General features: G+C 38.3%; 1 protein-coding gene across 1 annotated transcript in view; it reads left to right on the plus strand.

Annotated features, from left to right (window-relative positions):
• CDH12 (cadherin 12) overlaps positions 1 to 26433 on the plus strand; it is a 758008-nt gene that overhangs the window by 615338 nt on the left and 116237 nt on the right. The window contains exon 4 of the mRNA XM_080679082.1: positions 24323 to 24617. Within this exon, the coding sequence (XP_080535208.1) occupies positions 24323 to 24617 (295 nt within the window). The remainder of the gene's footprint in view (positions 1 to 24322; positions 24618 to 26433) is intronic.

Consider the following 26433-nt stretch of genomic DNA (forward strand, 5'->3'; position numbering starts at 1 on the left):
TCAACCCTGGTTAAATTCAAGACTCATGAACTACACAAACGTAAAAGGACAGGGATTAATAGCCATAAATACTTAGTCCAACCTTCTCCTGGTCAAAGGAAAAAGGAGAAAAAGGTCTTTTTGTGAAAACTTGAATGGAAAGAGGCTGAAAAGAAAAGAGGGACATTTATAAACTATTTATTTTATTAGTTTATGATGTAGTCACATTTATGCATCATGAGGAGTTCAGAAAATACTAGTCTAATATTGACACACCCTCCATGATGGTAAAGTCATACTTTAACAAAAGTATAAAAGAAACAAATTAAGATAAAAACTTAGCATGTACAATTTTCACTAGTGCATTTCATGGTCTTAGTCAAAGAGCCTACATTATTATTTTAAATTGAGTGTATTAATAAGGATAAAAACTGTGAAAGTGAATGACATTAATGAATTAAGAGGAGAAGGTGGCCTCAAACACAGTAGGTGGAGAAAGGTGAACTATAAGCCTGAAAAGGAAATGGATGCGAGGTTCAGATGGGTAGAAGGAAAACCAGGTCAGTGTACAAATAGTATCTCAAAAGCCAATGACAGACGATTTTAAAAATTAAATGGTAAACAACATCAAAGGCTGAGAGAGAAGACTGAAAACTTTCCCACTGGATTAAGCAGTCTGAGCACATGGATAACCATATTGAGCTGCCCAGGTAAAGGAATGGGCTAGAGGCTCTAAGTGAGCTGAGCAGATTTAAAATAACCATTGCAGAGAGCAGGCGAACAAGTTGACCAGATGCACAATTTAAGGTAATTTTTAAAAAGCATTTGGAGTAGTAATTATACATGCATTCATTAGCTTACAAGTATTTTTTGAATAATCCTAGTGATCAAAGCAGTCTTCTGGGTGGTTGGGGCACATCTACACTAATAAAAGAGAAAGATGCAAATTTACTGTACCTTCACGACGGCCACCAGCCAATCAGGAGTGAATATGAAAATTAACCCAACAAAGATGGTGGGTTAATTTGCATACACAGGGGCTGAGCGGCCAGGGGCAGGCGTTCCAACGATGCAGGTGTTCCGCACGGCCCCAGCCACTCTGGGCCTCTGGGCAGCGTGGGAAGGTGGAAAGGCGGCTCCGGGCTGGAGCTAAGACAATATCCCTGTCTTTTAGAAATTACAGTCTAGTAGGGTGGTTAAAAAAAGAAGAAGAAGAATGAACGAATGAATGCCAAACAAGAGATGTATGTTAAAAGGTGACCAGTGTTATTTAATAAACAAGTAGACCAGAGTGAGGAAGATCAGCAGTGTTTGAGATGGGTTTGGCAGGGATACTTAATTTTGGTGTCATATGAGCAATGGTATCGACTGCAGGAAGTAAGATTTGGTCATGTGAACAGCTAGGAATAACAAGAAAACAGCCAGTGCAAGTTCTGTGAGTTGACAGGCCTTGTGTGTGTGGAACCCAGGGAGACAGAAGAGATTAGAGACAAGGTTAAGGAAACAGTGAGAATGGGCTGCAGGGGCCAAAAATCAGAGGGTCTTGAAAACTATCACAAGGATTTAGCTTTAACTCAGTGAAATAAGAGCCATGTATATTGGCAACAATGTACGTCAGTCCTTGCCTTTCTCCAGTAGTGTTCCATTTGTGGATCACATGCACTGAGAGTTGGCATTACAATAGGTTTTAACAGTTACTACAAAAAGACAGAGTGTCAAAAGAATTGACTTTTGACAAGTGTCTTATGAAAATGCAGGACCATATGTTCTCAGCTTGGAAATGAACAGAGACAAGAAATGAATGATTGTGCTGAAAGAAAGAAGAGGAAAATGGAATGGGGAATTTGATGAGGATATTTGTAGTTTTCATTCACTGATAAAAAGATAAATATGTTCAGTCTAGTCCCAGAATTCAAGGGGTGTGTGTGTGTGTGTGTGTGTGTGTGTGTGTGTGTGTGTGTGTGTTTGTTTTTAGCGTTGGATTATCTGGTTCTTAGTCAAATCCTTACCGTTTCAAAACAAAATTATTACTTTAAGGTTCTTGGAAAAGAGGAGAAAAAAATTACTTAGCAAAAAATGTTTGAACACAGAATGATGATTTTAATAATACATTTCAAAAAGAAACTAAATATTGTATTTTTGGATATGGTTTCAAATAAATCTAAATCATTTTTTTTGGCCTACTGGCCATTCATTCATTCATTGACTCATAAAACTAAATGACAACAACAATAAAAACCATTTATTTAGCTATTAAGTACAAATAATTAAGATACATATTGGGAAATATTACCTTTAAAATTCTTAAGACACTTGCAGTCTGGAAATAAGGATAACTTGTGTATAAATAGTGGAGGTAATACTGTGTAGTTGATAGAGACAAACACAACAAAGACATGGGAATGAATTAGGTAGGATTGGACAAAGATACTAAGAAGGTACAATATTAGAAGATGGGTTACCAGGTAGAATATTTTATTAGAAAATGCATCGTTCAGGACCATGTACCAAAATAAAGAAATGATAACTATGACATGTTACTTAAAATACATGTTTTGAATTACACAGACACAGAATTTTAAGAATACAATCAAATGGATTCACAGAATTCTATATTGGTAAACTCTTTTGTTAGGAATAAACTAAACTAAAAATGTATTCTCATTTACCTTAAATAGCTAAGGCAAAATTGTGGTTTAGGGGGGCAGGTAAAAAAAGAAATAAAGTTGTATTCTAGATCTACTCCTCTAATTTTGAGCTGGTTGGACAATATGGTACTTTTCTAGAAAGTGGGTACTGATTTTATGATTTGCTATTTAAATTAATGTTTTAATTTATTATTTCCACATTTATTTTTCATGTTGTGGTCAAGTATTTTTCCTTCATGTATGTGTCAATTACCCACATTGGGAGAGCTGGCAGCACTGGAATTATTCAATGAAATGATTCTTTCCCATAGTACTCAGAGGGTCAACCCACTGTAAATGCAACCAAATCCATTTCAAAAGTTGATTTCCAATAACATTGTTTATTCTGACATATTCTCCTTGGCAATAGACTCATGATTAAATGAAATTGTTAGCTTTTAAATTACTGGACCTGTAGAAGAAATATTTACTTAGAGGGTTAAGAATTGGTTTTTAAGATTATTTTATTTACTTTGATAATGTGACAGCAATGAAAGAAAAAATAATAATATTTTAATTAACAGTGAAATCTGACTGCATTTATTAATTTTAGTTAAATAAAACCTTGATATTCTCTGCAGTAACACATTACTCACACCAATGCTTAGAGAAAATGTGAAGATTACAGTTCTTTTTATACAGATTTAATATAAATATATCATTCTAAAATGTTATCTATAATATAAGGCAAAGGTTATTCATAAATTTATAAAAGCAAATTCCATTCTTTGACTGCCAGTAGGATCCCTTAACACTCATATTTGGTTCCCACACAGGTACCATTAAAATGAAAAATGCTCACTTTTTAGGCATATGCATACTAAATCAAAAGCTCATTTTTTGTTTTAATATTTTTCTTCAACTTTATGATATTATTTTTGAAAGCACAATTAATAATATCCAAACAAGGCCAATCAGATACCCGTCAGTTATGAATGTGTTTTAAACTTTTTCTCAGAGTGCTCAATAAATAAGTACTTCTATTTGTATCCACTTTGAATCAGCTTTCACAGAGCTGTACTTTAATCAGAAAATATGAGCTTATGAGATGTTAATTATATTGATTTTTTTCAGTATTGCTGTGCTCACTAAATCTTGTCTCTATAGGCTAATGAAATATTTTATTTCATGATGAATCTCTGGGCTAGTAGAGAAACATGAAATGTTATGGACACATTTTACATAATATTCTGTATTATAATAATTGACCACATGCTTCTAAATGAAAATTACTATGTCCAAACATATTACATACAGATGCTCAAATATACAGCTTAGAACTAGAGAATTTCTAATTGGTTTGATAGAATTTTAATTACATTGCAGAAAGGATATGGAAAAGAAATTTAATAAAGAACTGATTATCATTTTAAAATATAAATTTTGCCTGGTCGGTGTGGCTCAGTGAGTGATCCCAGGCACTAAGAGGTCACAGGTTCTATTCTTGGTCAAAGCACATGTCTAGTTGCAGGTTTAATCCCCAATAGGGGGCGTACATGAGGCAGTCTATAGATGTTTCTCTTACATCGATGTTTCTATTTTTCATTCCCTCTACCTTACTTTCTCTCTAAAATCACTAAAAACCTATTTTTAAAATATTATAAGATAAAAATATTATATTTTGTTAAAATATAATTAAACAAGGACTATGGCATTATCAAACACTGGTTTCAAAACAATTTTATGTCAATGAATATACAGACCTATTTTCTGATTTGCAGAAGAAGGTAGCTCTGTATTTTCATTACAGATAATTTCCCTTAAGTTTTAAAATTCTTTACAGAACAGCTATTTTATTATTTACTAGAGGCCCGATGCATGACATTCATGCAAGGGGCTCAGCCTTCACGGTTCCGACTGCCTCACGGCCCCGGCTGCCTCTGGGCCCCACTCCCCACCCACCCGGTCGTTCCAGAAGCTTGTTCCACCATCTGGTCTAATTAGCATATTATCTTATTATATAGGATTAGAGAGTTTCTAAATAAGTTTTCTTTGAATGAGATATTTATTAAAAAATATACAAAGAGCTCAAACAAACATGTTTAGAACTTGTCCATGTTATATTTATCAATTATTTATAGAGCAAATTAAATGAGTTTAAGATTTTTCTCTTATACATGTTTACAGAGATTTGATTCTTACTATAAATTGTAAATAATTTTTACAGACATAAAGACTGTTGCATGAAGAAAAATATCTACTAAGTTAGAAACTGTAAACTTTTAAGCAAGTAGAGATTTATGTTTCTTGTATTAAAAAACAAAAAAACACCCAGAGATAGATATCTTGGGTCTGGTCCAGCAAGTCCAAGATAACATTAAACATGTACTTTTAATTTTCCAATTCATCAGCTTAAACTTTTTTGCTTTCTTCTTTATGCCCATAAAGTAGTGTCTATGTATCTAACCATTATGTCAGCAATATATGGGAAAAGGGAAGAAAAAAAGAGGAAAAGATGAAAGAAAAGCAGCAAAAAGTACATACCATATGAGTTTGTCCATTTAAAAAAGTTTTCCTAAACATCACCAAAGGTTTTGTTCATTTTGGTCTCATTCGCCAAAATGGAATCCCATATCTACTCTTGGCTCTGAAGTACTATGGGAAGGTGAGCATTTTAATTAGGCAAACTGCTAGCCAAGACACAGCCCATTGATAATAGATTCCATTACTATGGAAGGATTATATTAATAAAAATGAAGGGGAAATGAATATTAAATAGGCCACTGGCAGTGACTGCTGTACTCATCAACTTTGCAATCAGATCCAAAAGGCAAACTGAGATATTGTCAAAGGGATTGCTAAATATAGATGTTCAGGTTGACTTGGTAAAATTGTAGATAACATATCTCACTGTATTTTGTGATTTAATGCTTGGAGTAATAGTTTACTGAAAGCTGCAAGATAAAGATAGAAAATTTAGAGGGTAGAGCCATTATATAACTGCATTTTTACTCCCTATCTTCTAGCTGTGTAGGCTTGGGCAAGTTATTTAATATTTCTTGACATTTATTTTCTAATTTATTCAATAAGAGAACTTTTAAAGAAATCACATTATCTGGTGTAGAGTAGATACACAAATATCAAATGATTTCCCATTTTTCTCAAAATTCATGTAATTAGTAATGATTTTTAATGACTGAATGACATTTCAGAAATAGGAACTCTCAATGAAATCTTCCTGATTGTCATTTTTTCTAATGATGTAAGAAAATAATTCTAAGTAATTAATATGTTGGGATTAAAAACTGCTACAGGCTCTGTTTTAAACTGAGTAGGTGTTCACTAAAGTGTTAATATACTTTTATAGGCAAACGATATAGTAAAATGAATTATACTTTGACTACATTTATATGTATGGCAGGAAAACCATTTCTGGCCATCACTTGGACATGGAATGTAATAATCTTTGCTGCTTCTATATGGTGAGATGTGAGGGTCCCCCTGCTTGATGAAATATTTCCAGTCAGTAATAACTAGCACAGTATGACTAGAGATTTGAGCCAGCGATGATTAGATCACTTTATACCTAGAAACAGTCATGGTGATGGACTGATTTTGAGTTGCCACAGTAAGAATCGAGAAGTCTGGTCCAGCCCCTTTCTTTTTGGTCTTGGTTAACCAGCTCAAAGCGCATGTCTGTGTCTGGTCTTCCTGTTCTCTCAGAGATTTACTCATACCACATGATCTATTTTGTCTTGCAGAAAACACTTGATCTCAGGCAAATCCCAGTACACATAGATGTGGGCTCAGGCTATCAATATAGAAATAAAAGCACAGAAGAACATTAAGCATAAGAAGAAGCAGAGGACAGGGGTTTGACCATGACTACTAGTAAACTGCAGTAATAAGAGCAAAGAGCAGATCCATTCCAGTAACAATGGGGACAAGAAAGTAGGCATTAGCAGCTGGAAGGAAATAGTAGCTAAGGCTTAGTAGTGCTTACTTTTTGTTTCGTATGAAGCTCCTTACTTTTATTATCTTATTTAGATAACATTATTATTGGCTAACACTATTATTCCCATTTTACACATGGGAAGTTAACTATTTTGCCCAAGATCATAGCACCAAACTCAGGCCATTCAGTATCAAAGACAGCTTTTAAATGTTATCCTACATTATCCTAATATATAAAAACCCAGAGTCCGTACATCCACAATGACCAGAGGCTCGACCAACCGGAAGTCAGTGCTGGATTGCCGTGGCGACCCAGCACTGACTGCCTTGGCTGCGGGAGCCCAGCACTGACTGTCGAGGAGGCTGCGGATCAGGCCCGGAGAGAGACCTGGGGAGAGAGAAGCAGGGTCTGATCCGTAGCTTCCATGGCAGCTGTTGATCAGCATTTGCCTCTCTCTTTTGCTCCGGGCCTGGCCAGCAGCTGCACCTCTCTTTCTCTCTGGCCTCCGCTGGAGCTGCTGATCAGCCCTGCCACTCTGATCAGGCCCACTGATAGGCCCAGAGATGCTGACTGGCATAGAAACCGACCAATCAGAAACAAATCTGGGTGAAGTGCGAGAAGCCAATGGCTGCCTAGGAGGCAGATTTTTGATGCTGACTGGCATAGAAACTGACCAATCAGAACCTAATCTGGGTGAACTGCAAAGGCAGAACCTAAGGTGGGGGCTGAGGAGGGGTTTTAAGGGCAACAACTATTTGGTGTAAGGTTTAAGAAAGTGGTTCAATTTTTTAATGACCGGTTTGGCAGTATAGTGCATATGGCTGGCTATCAGTCCAGATATAGGGATTAATGTATTTTTGTCTGCCAAAAGCATCTCCTCCTGATGAAAAAGTCTCCTGCTCACCAATTCAATCAATCCTATCCTATATAATCTATCTATACTAATAAAAGGGTAATATGCTAATTACACCAGGTCAACCGGCCATCTTCTGGACATCCGACTTCCTTCCAGACAAAGCCATGGTGTTGGGGGCCAAGGCAGAGGCCATTAGAGGTGGTCAGGCTGTCAGGGGAGGGCAGTTTGGGGCAACCAGGCCAGCAGAGGAGGGCAGTTGGTGGCGAGATCAGGCCAGCAAGGGAGGGCAGTTAGGGGTGATCAGGTAGGCAGAGGCAGTTAGGGGCGAGATCAGGCCAGCAGGGGAGAGCAGTTGGGAGCGAGATCAGGCCGGCAGGGGAGGGCAGTTAGGGGTGATCAGGCAGGCAGGCAGAGTCAGTTAGGGATGATCAGGCAGGCAGGCAGGTGAATGGTTAGGAGCCAGCGGTCCCAGATTGGGAAGAGGGATGTCTGACCTCCGGTTTAGGCCCAAACTGGTGGTCAGACATCCCTCAAGGGTTCCCCAACTGGAGAGGGTGCAGGCTGGTCTGAGGGAACCCCCCCCCCCAGCATGAATTTCATGTACCGGGCCACTAGTAGCTACATAAAATAAAAACAATAATAAAAATGAAGCCTTAGACTATTGCTCTAAGAGAAATCTAAATCTACTGCTTTAAGAGAAATCTAAATAGATTGACCTGTCCAAGTTTATGACTGGAAAACTCCATAACAGGTGAGAACCTGTAGACTGAACTAGCAGCAGTTCCATCGATGCCTTTAACTGATATTGTTCACTAATAGTAAGATTTATCACAGACATTAGGGAAGACACTTAATGGCTACAGTACTCTTAGAGAAATGTCCTGGGAATATATGTTTCAGGCTGCTGCAGTTCTTCTCAGATCAAATCATATTTCTTGTGAAAATAGTGTAGTGTGAACTGATGGGGCTTCAAACCTGAAGAGATAGTTCAATGGGTTTGTATTCTGAATTGGAAAAAAAAAAGTCCATTTTCATTTGCTCTTAGACTCGTGTTTTGAATCATATAATATTAAACATAATGGGAATGTTAGAAGACGCTGCCTCCAGTTTGTCTTTTAAATGTCCATGCTTTATTTTTAAGACCTGGATAAAAGGATGTGACAACAAGCATCTAGACATTCTTGAACAATTTTCTCATGGTGGAACCATAGTCTACATGAACTGATACTTGAAGAACTAATGAGAGTCAGCTAAGAAAGCTTAGTAAATGAAAGTTGGTCTCCCACGCAAATGTCTAGCTGCAAAATGTAAATGGTACCAGATAATGTTCTATAGGTGATTAACTTTTCAGGAGACCAACTGTGGTTCACCAAAGATATTCATTCTAATGATACAAAGGATCGTATTGCCCCTATAATCCTATGTAATAAAAGCCCAGCAACTGAAAGACGGAACGACCAGAATGATGGGTTGACCAGTTGCTATGATGTGCACTGACCACCAGGGGGCAGATGCTCAACACAGAAGCTGCCCCCTGGTGGTCAGTGCACGTCCACAGTGAGAGTGCCGCTCGGCTGACCGGGATGAGTGGCCCTACCACAGTGGGCCGATCCCCACAGACCACGCCCCCCACCAGTGCACAAATCCATGCACGGGGCCTCTAGTTTTAAATGTTCTTCTATGTAAGAAAATATTCATTATCACTCTTCTTGAAATGCTGGCCCTGGAAATATTTTGTAAAGACTTACTATCTTACCAGAGTCATTTTAAAGAGGCCCCTGGCCAAAGATAGAACAGTTGAATATGGTGAGGATGATGACGTTGATAGACCAGAAGATACCACAGCTGTTTGAACCTATAATGCTCTGTTATGGCAGCTCTGCCTGGTCACATTTGACAGATTCAGGGAACCTGTAGCATCGAGAGTGTGACTAGTACAATTTGAAACTGACATTGACAAGTCACTGCAGAGAGAGACAGATTATGAGGAAGCTCTGAATAAAAAGATTTTTAAGTCAAATGAAAAAAAAAAAGATAATATCAATGATTCTTTACTCAGAGAATTCCAAGTAAGTAGGCAAATTTTCTTCATATTTAAGAGAAACAACTTTTTTTAATGTATGAGTTAATGCTACAGTTATTAATGACACAGAGTTATTAGGACTGTTTCAAGCAGGAAACTCTGCTCTCTGCACTCCATAAAATCAACCTGGGATGTAATATGCAAAATAAAATTTATGTTGTTACTAGTAGTACAAACCATGCATGATTTATGGAGAAGGCACTGGAATTGCATTATCACTAGAGTATATATGTGTGTGTGTATATATTTTAATTTTGAAAGCTTAAACTTACTCCAGATTTAATAAAGAACAAAATTTCTAGTTTTGTTCCTTTTCCTCTACCGTTGTTGCTGCTACATGGCTAAATGTTATCATTGCTTTGCTTTTTTGTTTGTGGATAAGAAGTGCTTATTATGATTAAATGCATAGGATCAGGGAGAAGGAAAATTAGCAGTTATATAGGATACTAAGGACAAAGCACAATTTATATCCCAACATTGAAGTTCCTTTCTGTCTCCTCAGACATAGGCCTTGGCCTTGTATTATAAGCTCAATCTCCCTGATTGAAAAAGTTCACAAGCAGAAAAGTCATTTTTAAAACTCACTTTTTATAGCAAGTTTCTAGCTAAGGAAATATATCCACAGTCTACAATTGACTTTATATAATGTAATAACTTTTTAAATTTTTATTTTAAAATTGAAAACAATATTGTGAAGTGTGATCACTGTAGATTTTATAAGTATTCCTAAATAATCAGGTGTATTACTTTATATATAATACATTAACTTTAAAATTTAGACTTACTTGGTTTTTGTATTTACAATAGAAACAAAACAACTATTAAACATATATGCATTATCTGACATTTTCATATATGTTATAATAGGAAGAGTGAGAAAGATTTGTGTACTCATTAAAAATACAATAAATTTTTACTCCTTGAAACAACTCTACATAGCTATTCATTGCATTTAAAGGTAGGGAGATGAGAGTTTTCTTTCTATATTCAGGTGACATAATTACAATGATGTCATGGCATTTCTAGCTATTTATCAGATAGCTTCCCGTGGAGAAATATCATTCTTCGTCTTATCTATCATTGTTTACCTCAAAATTGCACAACCTATAGTCAAGTATTCATGGATAAGATAAATTACATTGCAGCTTTAATTTTTCAGATTTACAACTCTTACTCATGACATAGAAAATGAAGAGATTTAAAATCCATTGCAAGCATGTAACTATAGTTTCATAAAATTTTATGTTCTACAAAATATAACGTGATAAAAATGTGAAGTACAGAAAATATCTGACATTATTGCCTCTTCATGTCTACAGGTTTTGGACCTTTTAAAAAGGTTAAATGTGAGGGGAAAAATATTTTTATTTTTGTTAAAAAATTTCCAAATAGGTTAAAATGAAATGGTGGGGGGACATAAAAGAGAAAGTGCATTATTTAGACTAAGTCAGACACATGATTTTTTTTTCCAGTCTCACAACTTTTGAGCTGCAATATATTGGAGAAATATTTTAATATCCCAGCTTTGGGCTCCTCATTGGCATTGCTAAGGAGGAAAATATTATTAATGATGTCAAAGAAGGCAATACTTATAAAATAATTAGTACATCTCTATAAATTATTTAAATAGAAAAGATTAGTATAATTATGAATAATCAAATGATCCCATTTCATTTGATATATATCGTTCTCTACCCACACAATAAAGCTTATGTCTACTAATTTTACTCTACGTTATTTTTCCTGTGTTGCTAATGGAGCTTGAAATTGATGTGGCCATTTGTAAGCCAGCATCGGTTTATTCTCAGTCCCTGATGCCTTCTGGTGGTACTGACTTTTTCCCATATAAATTCTGTAACACATTTACATATGAAATCATAATGAAATATATTTAATATAATTCATCATACCTGCAACCATTAGGAAACTAGGTTGTTGTTTTTTAAAGTTTTAAAATTGTATCAGCCAATGATATTTTGACTTATTAAACATTATAAGGCTGATTTCAATTCCAAGTGGCCCCAAAATAGGAGCAGGTAATTTTACTTGGTTTAATGGAAAGAACTCTGGGCAAAGAATTGGATAACCTAGTTTCTATTTTGATTGCTGTAATTAACTAGCTCTATAATATTAAGGAAATCACTTAGCCTTTTGGATTCTCAATTTCCTCATTTGTGAAAAGAAGTAATTGAAACAACATTCTCCAAGGGTTTTCCAGTCCCAAAGGCCTGATCGGATGTCATTACAGAAGCCAGTGCTTTGACATTATATTCTTCTTTTTAAATCTATACCTCCTGCTTAACAATTCAAATCACAGTAAAAATATTATTGGAATACCTGATCCCAGGGTATTCCAATTTGGTTTAATTGATGCCTATGACCAATATAATTGGGTGACAGCCAGAGTGGCCATTCTCTCCAGTCCAGGAATTAATTATGCGATGTGCTGGATTGCTCAATTCAAGAGTCCTGGAAGAAATAGTTCTGGAACAAGAAAGACATAGCCTAAACCTCTGTTAGTCAGCTTTTAAAGACAATTTTTGTATGTGAACTGATATACATCTGAGCTGGCTACACAAATGCCTTATTATTCTCCTTCCCAGGAACAGGGTCAATAAATTTCAAGCATCATTAGCAGCAAGTATGTACTCAAAACCAACAAATTACATGGCAACTTCTCAGAGAAGGTTCAGGATATAAAAGGGATGGCAAGTTTGTTATATCTTCAAGAACAGAAGGATCATAGAAGCGAAAGTACTCAACATTTTATAAGGCAATAAGTGAAGCCTGCTGTAAACTAAAATACAGTATTGTTTGTATTGTTTATGTCAGAGGAATCAAAACTAGGAATCAAAGAGAAATCATGTTCAGCACATCGCTTTCCCCCGAGAAGGGAGGGGCGTGGCGTGGGCAGTGGCTATGGTGTGTATTCATAAAGGTCCACGCAGAGGATTTCAAAAGTGTTCTGTGAATGTGATGCCTTTTCCACTGCGTGTCTGTGATTTTGAATTGGGGAAGGGGAGGAGGAGGGAACTGCACACTGACCCTGCTTCATTCAGCATATATTTTGCATAATGATGTCGCGGCTAAGCTTTCATTACAGGGAATTCTATGTTTAAAAAAATGCTTAAGATAGCTGGCTTAGAGAATACCTGCATGGAGCGTGAGGAAAGTACTGAATCCATGCATTTGATTCAAGTTTAATTAAGTGTTATTATTTGAATGGCAGAGCAGAGGCCTAGGTTACAACCTAAGTGTCTGTACAGTGAGAGAACACGTTTCATTTCCCTTCCCACAACAATTTACATGATGAAAGATCTGCCCTCAATCCTGAGCTCATCACACACTACATCATTCGCTTAGTTTTCTCTCATTCAAGAGTTAAGATAGGGCCCTAGCTGGTTTGGCTCAGTGGATTGAGTGTGGGCCTGCAGACTGGAGGGTCCTTAGTTCGATTCAGGTTAAGGGCACATGCCTGGGTTGCAGGTTCAATCCCCAGTAGGAGGTGTGCAGCCAATCAATCAATGATTCTCTCTCTCTCCCTCTCCCCTCTCCCATCCTCTCTGAAATTAAAAAGAAAAAAAAAAAAAAAAATATATATATATATATATATATATATATATATATATATATATATATTAGAGGCCTGGTGCATGAAATTCGTGCACATGGGTGGGTGGCCCTCAGCCCAGCCTGCACCATCTCCAGTCTGGGACCCCCGGGCAGTCGGACATGCCTCTTACAATCCAGGACTGCTGGCTCACAACCGCTCACCTGCCTGCCTGCCTGATTGCCCCAAACCACTTCTGCCTGACAGCCTGATCACCCCCTAACCACTTCCCTGCCAGCCTGATTGATGCCTAACTGCCCTTCCCTGCTGGCCTGATCACCCACAACTGCCCTCCCTTGCAGACCTGGTCCCTCCCAACTGCCCTCCACTGCTGGCCATCTTGTGTCGGCCATCTTCTGTCCACATGGGGGCAGGATCTTTGACCACATGTGGGCAGCCATCTTGTGTGTTGGAGTGACGGTCAATTTGCATATTATCTATTTATTATATAGGAGGATATATATGTATATCCTATCTAATAAAAGAGTAATATGCAAATTAACAGTACCTCCCCTACACCCACAGGCCATGCCCACAAGCCACGCCCACCAGCCAATCAGGAGCAAATATGAAAATAAACCCAACCAAGATGGCTGTGGCCACAGAGAGCAGGAGGGAGGCTTGGGTTTTTCCAGCAATGGAGGAAGCCAAGCTTTCCGCACACCCTGGCAGGCCCAGGCCTCCACTCAAGGCTACAAAGTTTCAATTACAGAAGATAAATAAATCCCAACAGAAATGGTGGCAGCCACAGAGCTGGAGAGAGCAGGAGGCTAGGGTTGCCCCCAGCCATGGAGGAAGCCAAGCTTTCAGCACACCTTGGCCTGCCTTGGCCTCCGTTTAAGTCTACAAAGTTTCAATTGTAGAAGATAAATAAATCCCAGATACCAGGGCCTCTGCTTGGGTCACTGGGGGACGTGGCCAGCCTGAAAACCACCGCAGGCCCCTCACCCAGGCTGCCCCACACCCCAAGGTATCCCCCACCCTGATCAGGGACACCCTTCAAGGCAAACCAGCTGGCCCCAACCCGTGCACCAGGCCTCTGTCCTATCTAATAAAAGAGTAATATGCAGATTGACCATCACTCCAACACACAAAATGGCTGCCCCCATGTGGTCAAAGATCCTGCCCCCATGTGGACACAAGATGGCCACCACAAGATGGCCAGCAGGGGAGGGCAGTTGGCAGGGTCCAGGCCTGCAGGGGAGGGCAGTTAGGGGTGACCAGGCCTGCAGGGGAGGGCAGTTAGGGGTGACCAGGCCTGCAGGGGAGGATGATTGGGGGGGACTCAGGCCTGCAGGGGAGAACAGTTGAGGGGGACCAGTTCTGCAGGGGAGGGTAGTTAGGGGTGACCAGGCCTGCAGGGGAGGGCAGTTAGGGGTGACCAGGCCTGTAGGTGAGGGCAGTTAGGGGCAAACAGGCTGACAGGGGAGCAGTTAGGCATCAATCAGGCTGGCAGGGGAGTGGTTAGGGGGTGATCAGGCTGTCAGGCAGAAGCAGTTAGGGGCAATCAGGAAGGCAGGCAGGCGAGCAGTTGGGAGCCAGCAGTCCTGGATTGTGAGAAGGATGTCCGACTGCCTGTTTAAACGGGGTCCCAGATTGGAGAGGGTGCAGGCTGGGCTGAGGGACACCCCCGATGCACGAATTTCATGCACCGGGCCTATAATATACATCTATATATATATATGTGTGTGTATTAAAGTTAAGATTGGAAGATATTTCACTTTCCTCTAAAACAGGAAACAGAATCCCTTCCTACTAGCACCAGTGAAGTGGGGACTGCCCTCAGTACCTCAAGGTCACCCCTCTGAATCAACAATTCTCAACCGTGGTGTTTGTGTGCTCCTAAGCCAGCTGGGATATGTGTCTCTGACTTCTGTGTCTACACCTGGGAAAGCCCTCTTGCTTTTAAAGGCCATCTGTGATTAGGTCAGTCCCACTGAACACAGGCATAGAGTTAAATCCACAGGCTTCCCAGTCCTGGGGTCATGCAGAGAGTATACACCCCGGGGAGCGAAATCCTGGGCAACACTGTACAATCCTGCTGACCACACCCTATGTCTGAACACAATCAGAATGAAGAATGAAGATTTGATTTGAATTTAATTCTGTATGAAATACAAATTTTATGACCTACAATAATACAATCAAGTATAATTGGGCCCTGTTTAATCTCAGAAATTCTGTCTATATCTTATCTTAATCAGCAACTAATTAGATATGGGCCTGAAAATTAGAAAAAACAGTGAAAGGAGTTAAGTGAATAAACTATGTTGTAATTGTGGAAATAATGCAACTATACAATCTATAATATTCATATGTTAGCTTTAGTAAAGTGTGATGTATTCACACATACATATTCAACTCAATTCCATATACTCCATGAATTATTGGGAAAATTGAATAATGAAATGATTCAGTAACTTTTGTAAACAATTAAACTTTGATTTAATGTCTCGATTAATATCAAATTAAGCATCTGCTTTTATAATCCAGAATTTCTTTTTTATTTGACCTTTATAAATGCAATAGCCTGAAATCAACTTACTTCACTCAGGCATCCAATAATATAAATTTGTGAAAAATAGTCAAAATTGAGCTTCCAGCACCTAGGAAAGATGTTTTCATTTTTTAATTTTTCTTTCCTCTTTATATTTGAAGTCAAAGTATTATCTCTTTAGAGGTTTCTTCAGAATCCTGTTAGCCTTAGTGGGAAATAAGTGAGCCCTGAGAATTATTTCTTCCTTAATGTGTCTATAATAAGATCTTTAAGAAAAAAAATCTCTGGTTAACCTGCACTCAGAAACAAGGCTCAACTTACTGCATTTCTTATACAGAACAGTTACTGCTTCTGTTTCTCTTTAACATATTGAAAGTTAGCATAAGATTACTCACATTCATACTATTTGGCAAAAAGTGAGTATTTAATACATACATATCATGCAAATAAGATAATATTTATTTATATAAAACTGAGAGATATAAATACTTAACAGTAAGTTTGACATAAAACAGCTTGACTCATAATACAAAAAACACAATCTGTACTTGGATTTATTTTTTCTGTGTTTGTAATATCATAATTTCAAAATCTATTTAAAGTAGTTATTGTAAAGTGAGGAAAGGAAATAAAAGACTTCAAAGAGGTGGTTTTCTGATTAAGACATAAAGCAATCCCTACAGTAATGCATGCTACAGAAAATGGGTCACCTTCAAACCACCCTTGAAAATAAGCAGATAACATCATTTCAGATTGCATTATCTAAAGAGCATTGTTATAGTATGTATATCTACATAGTCTTTTATTCAGTTTGCAAAAAATGCCCATATGTGAGCAGATTAAAACAAAAATGCTCTTTTCATCATTTTTCCCCCTCACATACAACATGGATACACACATGCCTAAACATCCTCTCATTCTCACGTCTACTTGTAAGGTCATTAGTTAATTGTGAGAATGAAAGTATACATGTTAGTGACTATTTTTCTAAGTGGAGAGGGGAAGGAGGAAGGGGACTGGATAAAATAGGGCTAAGAGTAGAGTTGTACTCATAGGGCTGTTCTGAACATGGTGGTTTTAGATTTGCAAAGCAGTTTTAGACTTACAAAGTGGTTTTAGACTCAAAGCCATTGGAAAATTGCCTAGCAAAAAGTAGAAGCTTGACAGGGTTTTCTGTCATTATTTCAGATCCAATTAGTTTTCTTGTGCCTATGAATATAAATTAATATAAGTGGAAACAAATCTGGCTTTACAGGGTTTATTTAGAGAGAAAGGAAGGGAAATTGATGTTATGAAGTTAAATTTTTTACAATAGTCTCCAAATTTCACAATGTAAATATTAAAATCCATATTTTACCAGTACATATGAGAATTCTAACATTTACAGAAATTTAGTAACTTAGACAGTAACATCCAGGTAAAAAGTAATGGGTTTGAAATTTTAACTCCAAATGTCTGTCTGCTCATGTTCATAAATTTTAGATCAGTCTGTGTTTTACATTAGAGTTAAGATTTGTATCTGACTGCTGTATTAAGAGCTATTAAATGCTTAGGCAAAGAGGTTAGGCTACAACATACAGCTTTTGAAATATAATTCTTACATTTTGAACTATTCGAATTTAGTTAAAAAGATTTCTTTGATTGGAATTATCATGTTAGTATATCACTGATTAGTTTGAGAATTAAATAAAGTTTATAAAACTACTAGAGGCCTGGTGCACGAAATTCTTGCACAGGGGTGTGTGTCCCCCAGCCCAGATTGAACCCTCTCCAATATGGGACCCCTTGAGGGATGTCTGACTGCCCGATCCGGTAGGATCGGGCCTAAATGGGCAGTCGGACATCCCTCTCACAATCCAGGACTGCTGGCTCCCAACTGCTCGCCTGCCTGCCTTCCTGATTGCCCCTAACTGCTTCTGCCTGACAGCCTGATCACCCCCTAACCACTCCCCTGCCAGCCTGATTGATGCCTAACTGCTCCCCTGCCATCCTGTTTGCCCCTAACTGCCCTCCCCTGCAGGCATGGTCACCCCTAACTACCCTCCCCTGCAGGCCTGGTCCCTCCCAACTGCCCTCCCTTGCTGGCCTGATCACCCACAACTGCCCTCCTTTGCAGGCCTGGTCCCTCCCAACTGCACTCCCCTGCTGGCCATCTTGTGGTGGCCATCTTGTATCCACATGGGGGTAACCATATTTGACCACATGTGCGCAGCCATCTTGTGTGTTGGAGTGATGGTCAATTTGCATATTACTCTTTTATTAGATAGGATAGAGGCCCGCTGCACAGGTGGGGGCCAGCTGGTTTGCCCTAAAGGGTGTCCGGGATCAGGGTGGGGGTTCCCTTGGGTTGTGGGGTGGCCTGGGCGAGGGGCCTGTGGTGGTTTGCAGGCCGGCCATGCCCCACATCAACCCAAGCGGAGTCCCTGGTATCTGGGATTTATTTATCTTCTATAATTGAAACTTTGTAGCCTTGAGTGGAGCTAAGCCTCCTGCTTGCTCCATGGCCTTAGCCTTTTTTGGGGGGATTTATTTATCTTCTATAATTGAAACTTTGTATCCTTGAGTGGAGGCTGGGCTGGCCAGGGTGTGTGGAAAGCTTGGCTTCCTCCATTACCGGGGAAACCCAAGCCTCCTGCTCTCTGTGGCCACAGCCATCTTGGTTGGGTTAATTTGCATACCTGCTCCTGATTGGCTGGTGGGCATGGCTTGTGGGTGTAGCAGAGGTACAGTCAATTTGCATATTACTCTTTTATTAGATAGGATTACAGATCTTGAGTAAGTGCTAATAATAAAAGAAATAATGTGGAGAAATAAATACTAGCAATAACAAATTAACAAGTAATATATATATATATATATATATATATATATATATATATATATATAACAATGTATCATTGTTATTAATGACCCATCATTTTTGTCCATTTAAATCTAGAATAAAACATAAAAATCTACCTAGTATTCTGAAAAATAACCACACTTGAAACCATACATAAAATGTACTTTTATTTCAAAAACAGAGATTCCATTAGTGATGGTTTGATCAGAATAGTTTATTGTCTGGAAATGTTTGTTACCTGAAAAATGGCTCTGTGAAAAATGTTCTAAAGCTTTGGAAATGTATGAAAGAAATTATTTTAACCTTCTCCTTCCATACTTTTCCTTCTAAATCCAGGCACCATGCCAATGACCTCTCAAACTTTTGCAGAAATACCTGTTAATATATTGTGATACTCTCAAATGATATAATATAATCTGGGTGAGCTCAAGTTGTAAAATAGGATGCCTCTCACATATAACCACACATACAATAATCAAGGACAAAAGGAAAGATGAAAGAGAATATCAGGTGGATAGTATATTTTTTCTTTAGCAGTGTTAAATAACAAACATTCAACTGAGTAAACTGAAAGATTAAATGGGCTTATTCAATGATTCATGAATCAGGTAGCTTCCCATACGGCAAATAGCAAGGAGCTCTGCTGAGCTGGAGAAGGTTTTTAAAGATGGAAAAGAGGCAGAAAAAGATGAGCAAAGTACTCATCATTTCATGCAAGATCAACCTCCTAAGGGGAAAGGAAGGAGTCTGACAGATGATCTCTCTAGTGCTGGCCAAGTAATTCCAGGTTGACTAGTTAAAGGTGACATTCCTGGGAGAGGATGAGACAATTAGGTTAATTGACTTGGTTTGGTGATGTGGGGCATAGCACAAGATTCCATTTGGGGCCTGTGGGTTCTTTTTAGCAACAGGATGTATAATATATCCTAAAACATTAGCTTTTGTTGCTCCCAAGCATGGTAAATAGCCTTTGTTCTTTGCTCCTCCTTAGCATACCTCTGGGGAAATGTGGGCCTTTTTGAAATGGGTTTCTACTTTCTTAAATAGAAGTTGAAATATTTCCAGATGATAAATAGCTTTGGGCCTGTAACCCAGGCAGGGGAGTTCTCAACTCACATTGGGCTGTTGAAGGGAATTCCCAACCTTGTAAAGTAGTATTCCTCTTGCTGGAATGGCAACAATCAAGCGAGGAAGAACAAATGAGTCCCCTCCGGGAACAGAACGGAATAGATGTCAAATATTTTTGAGCATTCAGTGGCTTCAGAAAGAGAAAAAGTTTGCATGATTCCATTACTCAGACAGAGTTATAAATCATCTTTGGGTCTGGTCTTCCTTTGTCAATAAACAACGAGTTAAAAACAATCTAATGGCATTGTAGCTAATAACAATGGCCACTGTGATGTTCCTGAGAACAGAGTAGGCATTAACAGGAAACCTAAGCAACTATAAAAAACACTTAGTATTTTAGAAGATAACCAAGGAGAATCTAGCAAAAGTAATTTGTTTTGTACATATGAAATTTTTTCAGCCACAGAAACTCACAAAAAAATTGCCTTATATTCATTTTTGCAAGTTTATCTGAATACATCCTGTATGTAAATAAAACAATTTCTCCTTTCAACAAACCCCATTCTCTCCCCATGCCTAGTAACCACCCCCTATCCTGGAAAATAGCAAATGAAAATAAAATCACTGCTGGACATGGTAATATAAAAATATTTTATATTCTTATGTGCACTTTTCAACCCAGAGAAAAGGAGAATAAATTCCTTCTTTTGTGCAGCAGTTTCTAAAATATAATCAGAGATATACTAGTAAGTACCTGACTTTAGATTAGCTTTCTCAAAACTTTTAAGCCCTAAAATTCAGTTTCACTTACAATCTGAAGCTAGTCCTCAGTATCTTTTTTAAGCCTCTTTTGGCATCTCATTTTCACGCTCCATCTGAGATGACTTGGAAAACAGCAGAAAATAACAACACCACTTCCACAAAACAACTGCCTGGATACTGCATATTTCTACATCCATCATTTATGGAACTCTGTTTCTAGGACAAATTTTATTTTAAGTGTCAATATTAGAAGATGATTTTATTGGAGTTGGCTGTGTCAGTGAGTAAATAGTCATCCCCTACGCAGAAAAAGCTCTTTAAAAATAATTGAAATAAGAAACGTCGCTCGCTGTTATTTTTACACCAGAGGCCCGGTGCATGAAATTCGTGCATGGAGGGGGGGGTCCATCAGCCCAACCTGCACCCTCTCCAATCCAGGAGCCCTCAGGGGATGTCCTACTGACGGCTTAGGCCCGTTCTCCATGGGGAGCTGCAGTCTGGCCTCCCTCTTCAGGAAGTGACCGGGCTGATCAGGGGAAGGCGCCATCACCATCACCCTGTTGCTGCTGCCACTGCCGGCTGCCATAGCCACCAAGGTGTTTTCATCAACACGGACTCCAGTCCCTTCACCATGAAAAAATGACAACTTTCTGTAGTTGTCAAGATGTCTTTCATAGGATATGACCTTCCTTTCTTCCTTCCTTCCTTCCTTCCTTCCTTCCTTCCTTCCTTCCTTCCTTCCTTCCTTCCTTCCCTCCCTCCCTCCCTCTCTCCTTTCTTTCTTTCTTTCTTTCTTTCTTTCTTTCTTTCTTTCTTTCTTTCTTTCTTTCTTTCTTCTTTCTTTCTTTCTTTCTTTCTTTCTTTCTTTCTTTCTTTCTTTCTTTCTTTCTTTCTTTCTTCTTTCTTTCCTCACCTGAGGATATGTTTCCATTGATTTTTAGAGAGCATGGAAGAGAGAGGGAAAACAGAGAGAAACATCAATGTGGGAGGGACACTTCGATTGGTTGCCTCCTGCATGAGCCCTGACCTGGGCCCTGGCCAGGGAAGAGACTGCAACCTAGGTACATGCCCTTGATCAGAATCGAACCCGGACCCTGCAGTCGGCAGGCCAAGGCTCTATCCACTGAGCCAAACCGTCTAGGGCAGGATATGACATTTCTTAGCCCCTCCAGCAGTGGACCTTCGTTTTTTCCTCCAGGAGTGAGATGGAAAAATCCTAGATCACCTTCTTGGATTCTTATTACCCAAGTTACCAAGAACACTGCGAGTGGCATACCGGGAGCTTAGCCAATGAGCAGTAAGAAAAGGTGTTTCCTCTGCAGCTCACGTGCAGAGGCGGGACTGCTGGTGCACTGCGGCTGGCAGGCCCTGCTGTGTGTGGGCCTGCTCGCTCATTCACCCCAGTGCCTGGCAGCCAGGCCCTGCTGTCTGTCTGCAGGCTGTGGCACCTGGCAGCCAGGCCCTGCTGTCTGTCTGCAGGCTGTGGCACCTGGCAGCCAGGCCCTGCTCTCTGCACCTGCCTTGCCTCACCCACCGGACCGCCAGCCTTGCTGTGATAGGAGCCTGTGGGCCGTGAGGGTGGGACCCAGAGGTGCTCCATGTACTTCCTGGTGACCGGTAGTCCCTCTGGTCATGTCAGCCCTAGGCTCTTATTAGTATAGATGGCTCTGAAGGAGTTATTAGCTTTCCGTATGTGTAGCTTAAAGCCTCTGTATAAAATGGCATCATGTGATTTTTCTGAACACAACTCAGAGATGAGGCAAAGCACAAGAATCCCCCTTCTGCACCCTTCGATTCTTTATGCAGATGAACTAAGCAAAGCTTTGCAGTGTAAGCTAAGCCTGAATTAAATTCCCTTGCTGAAAGATTAAAAATAAAAAGTAAATTAATCTATAGAGATCAATTCCTGGAATCATTCAAGATTCAAAATTTTTTATAAAATTATCATGATTTTGATTAAAAATTACCCTTTTATTTTGAGGAACTAAAAAGTAGAACACACACATTCATCACATTTTTTATTAAGAGATAAGCAAAACCCATTGACTTCCTTAAATGAATATAATACAGAAATTTAAAAATAATTTTGAATAATTTCAAATGACACTGAAAATCATTATAATATATTGTTATTGAAAGTATTGAATCATTTATCATTTTAAGAATTATGCATATATGTACATACAATCAGAACACAATTATATAGACATATAAGAAAATATATGAATATGTTAATATATGTGTACCATTTTAGATATGTATATATTCATATACATTTATTAACATGAATGTATATAACTGAAAGTGTATAAAAATGATCAAAAAAGTTATTTCTAGGTAAGAGAGTTTCACTTTAGTTTATAACATTTTCTATTCAAGTTATTTAATATGTATTATGAAGAAAATTTTACAATACCCAACATCAGGTGAACACCATTTATTTAATATTAGATTGATTGTGAATAAACAAACACCTATAGGGTAAGCTAGCCACCTATGTGCCTGACTTAATCAGCACTGAATAACTGGTTTTGAATATTGCCTGCCAATGCAGGTTATTGCATGTGATCGATCTCCTTTAAGGTATTATTCTGCAATGAGCTACTATAAGAATTCTAATCTTCTCAAGAGCTTTATATTAAACAAGTTCATTTTCAGTTCAAAATATAACATATGTATTTTTAATTTTTATCATTGAAAGTATATGTCCCCCACTCTCCCCCATTGACTCCTAGCCTGCCCTGTCCTGCCCCACCGCCCCCCGCCCGAAGCCTTCAAATATTTTTTGAAGTTTTAATTTCTAAAAAACTCAGATTTAAAATAGAAGGAAAAGGTGGAAGAGGAAGGAGTAGCAACACTGAATTTAATTTGGATTTCGGAGAGAGCTGAAAACACATTTGCTTTTTTATTATGTCAGTTCAAAAAGAAAATGGTTCTGATTTTAGCTAAATGAAGATTTTTTGGTAACTACTTGGATCACATTGTAAAAACCTGTTTAGAATTTTCACTCCATTTCCACAATATTACCACATATTTTTTTGAGCTGTTGACAAAATGGATACAGTTTATAAAGTCGTTGCTTTTGCACGAGCATTTGCCTGTCTCATATCTTTAGATGAATTTGAAAGCAAAAGCAATACACAATGCGTTGGATATTTTTAATAGTATGGTTGGAATCTGTAATTTGAAATTTGTAGGTTCAAAGAAGATTTATCTACAGCTTGATTTTATGCTTGAACCTTCTTATACTTCACAGCAGTTTGTAAAGAATTGGGGGGAGAGAAGGGAGGCTTCCTCCTATCATTCACAACGTTTTTCTTAGACTTGAGTAAAATATACAAAAACTTTCAAAGAAAATCCAAAATCTAGTGCCCCCTTATTGTTTTCTCATTCTCTTAATTAGAAAACTTACTCCGGTCTAAATCCTTTGCTTATACTTATATACATATATACTTTCAGAGCAAATTTTGAGATCAATATAAATTTACGAAGTGAATATATTTACTTTAATAACATTAATTTGAATGGTGATGTTATCTTACTGATCCTAAGCTAAAATGTAGAGTTTAAGAGCAAAAGTATGTAAAAGAAGCAAATAGGTACATGTGTTCAAAATCGTTGTATTTATGCATGCTCATATATTTGGGAGCTGTACTTCTGATACCTGCAATGTACTGAGCAATAAAATGGATTGAGAGAAGCTGGAATGAAGTACAGATACTGGATCTATCTCTGCGGGAAGTCAAGTAGATTCACAGGTGAATGGTGGAAACTTTGGGATATACAGGTGTTCACCATATATTTTTCAAACTTTGATTTTTGTGTGTTTAAAATGTTTATAATTAAAAAATCGGTGAACAAAAACTAACAGAAAAGAATCATATTATTGTGTTTGTTTACCTTTTCTGATTAAAAATAGTACTGCAAGTATGGCTTTATAACCTGGAACCATATATTTAACGGTCTCTCTCTCTCTCTCTCTCTCTCTCTCTCTCTCTCTCTCTCTTTCTCTCTCTCTACCCCCTCCCCCTCTCTCCCTAAAGCTCCATTCTGACTTAGATAAGGGAGAGGGCACTGTGAAATACACCCTCTCCGGAGATGGCGCGGGCACCGTTTTTACCATTGATGAAACTACAGGGGACATTCACGCAATAAGGAGCCTGGATAGAGAAGAAAAACCTTTCTACACGCTTCGTGCTCAGGCTGTGGACATAGAAACCAGGAAGCCCCTGGAGCCTGAATCAGAATTCATCATCAAAGTGCAGGATATCAATGATAATGAGCCAAAGTTTTTGGATGGACCATATGTTGCTAGTGTCCCAGAAATGTCTCCTGTGGGTGAGTAAACAAACCAAAATTCTATCAGATGCTACAAGACCTCTGCACATTTATTTTCTGCAGGTTGATGTAAACGTCTTATTTGTAACCCAGAAGAGTATTCTTTCACTATAAAGGATACAACAGTTTCATTTATTTATTTTTTTCAATTTTCTTTCTATTTAACTTTTCCTTTTTGCTGCATTCTAAATACATAAGTTGATAAATAAATACCTAGGACATATAACATTCTTTCCCATATTTATATTCCCCTGAACTTGCAAAAGTCTTCACTTTGCATGGAAATTGATGTCATTACAATTTCAGATACCTATATAGCTGGAGGTAACCACCACACTCAACAAATACCAGATAGTAATTCTTGGCTGAAAGTATATTTTCCACAGCATGTATCACATTTGAGCCTGAAGGTGGTCCAGCTAGGGGTGTGTTGCATCCTTTGTTGCCTTCATTGGAAATCCCAGAAGGGTGATATTGTTTTCTTTGTGGCTGTAGGTCACCATAGTGGTTAAGGCATCACCCTAGGAAACAAATATGATTATGAAGTCAGTATTAGAGTAATTTTACAATTAAGCTTTTAGTATCATCTTCATTCTTTATAATTAATAATAATATAAAATCAGCCCGACCGGCATGGCTCAGTGATTGAGCATCGACCTATGAACCAGAATGTCACAGTTCAATTCCCACTCAGAGCACATGCCCAGGTTATGGGATCCATCCCCAGTGTGGGGTGTGCAGGAGGCAGCCCATCAATGAGTCTCTCTCATCAATGATGTGTCTATCACTCTCCCTCTCTCTTCCTCTCTGAAATCAATAAAAATATATTAAAAAAATAAAGTCACATTTCAATAACAACCTAAACTGGTAAAGTCCTATAATATTTATTTTATGGTTGATGAGTTAAGGGTTCCAGCTTTACTGACAATTTTAAATTATAACGATTATTCCTCAGTCACCATTGCCAATCCCTCAACTTATTACAAAGTACATTTTAGTTTCTAGCTCTTTTGTAAGATAAAGTTACTCATCACTTCCAAGTAACAACTTGAAACTCCTATGTGAGCTGTTGCTAATATTTCCCAAGTCTGACATTCCTCAGGGGCTTCTGCTGCCCTTACAACCCTGGTAGACACACAAGGAATGTTGCACAGAGTACCTTAAGGGCAGAAGCAAGCTCCTGGCTCTAGGAGTTGTCACAGGGATTGATCATAAATGCATGCACTTGAAATTGTGTCTGTGACCTTTTCAGGCATTCAAAGACCATACTCTCTCCTTGACCTGAGAAATGAGCTCAGAGTACTTCACTTAGACTTAAACGTTTTGTATGTGTACTCAAGGCTGCATATCTGTTACTCGGTGTCTGCTACATTTTTCCAGCTGCCTCTTTTATGTGGTGCTATGGTTGCTAGAGATTTAGAAATACAGTCGGGAGAAATCTTATTAGAAAAGTAGACCCTGAAAAGGGGAAGAGCAATTTCTTAAAATTGTGCTTTGATTTTACAGGTGGAAAATGAAGGTAATATTTTGAGAAAAATGTATGGCTTTTAAGAAGACAATGCCCTTTAGTAATAAGTGGTTTAACCTGCTTCTGACTTCATGAAAATTGGAGATATTTATGTGAATTCATGACCCTCAGTGACACTTTATTACCCGAACAGCATCCTTAAACCAACATACACACTTCTCTCCAGTATTAGGAAATTATCTTACAAAGGTTTTTGTAGTGCCAATTAGGATAAGGGGTAGCTACAGAGTCTGAGCCCTTAAATAAGGAGTTCACAGCTAGTGTTTGAAGAGAGAAATAAATCTGAAA

Source organism: Plecotus auritus, assembly GCF_963455305.1.
Source record: "Plecotus auritus genome assembly, chromosome: 7".
Lineage (NCBI taxonomy): Eukaryota > Metazoa > Chordata > Mammalia > Chiroptera > Vespertilionidae > Plecotus > Plecotus auritus.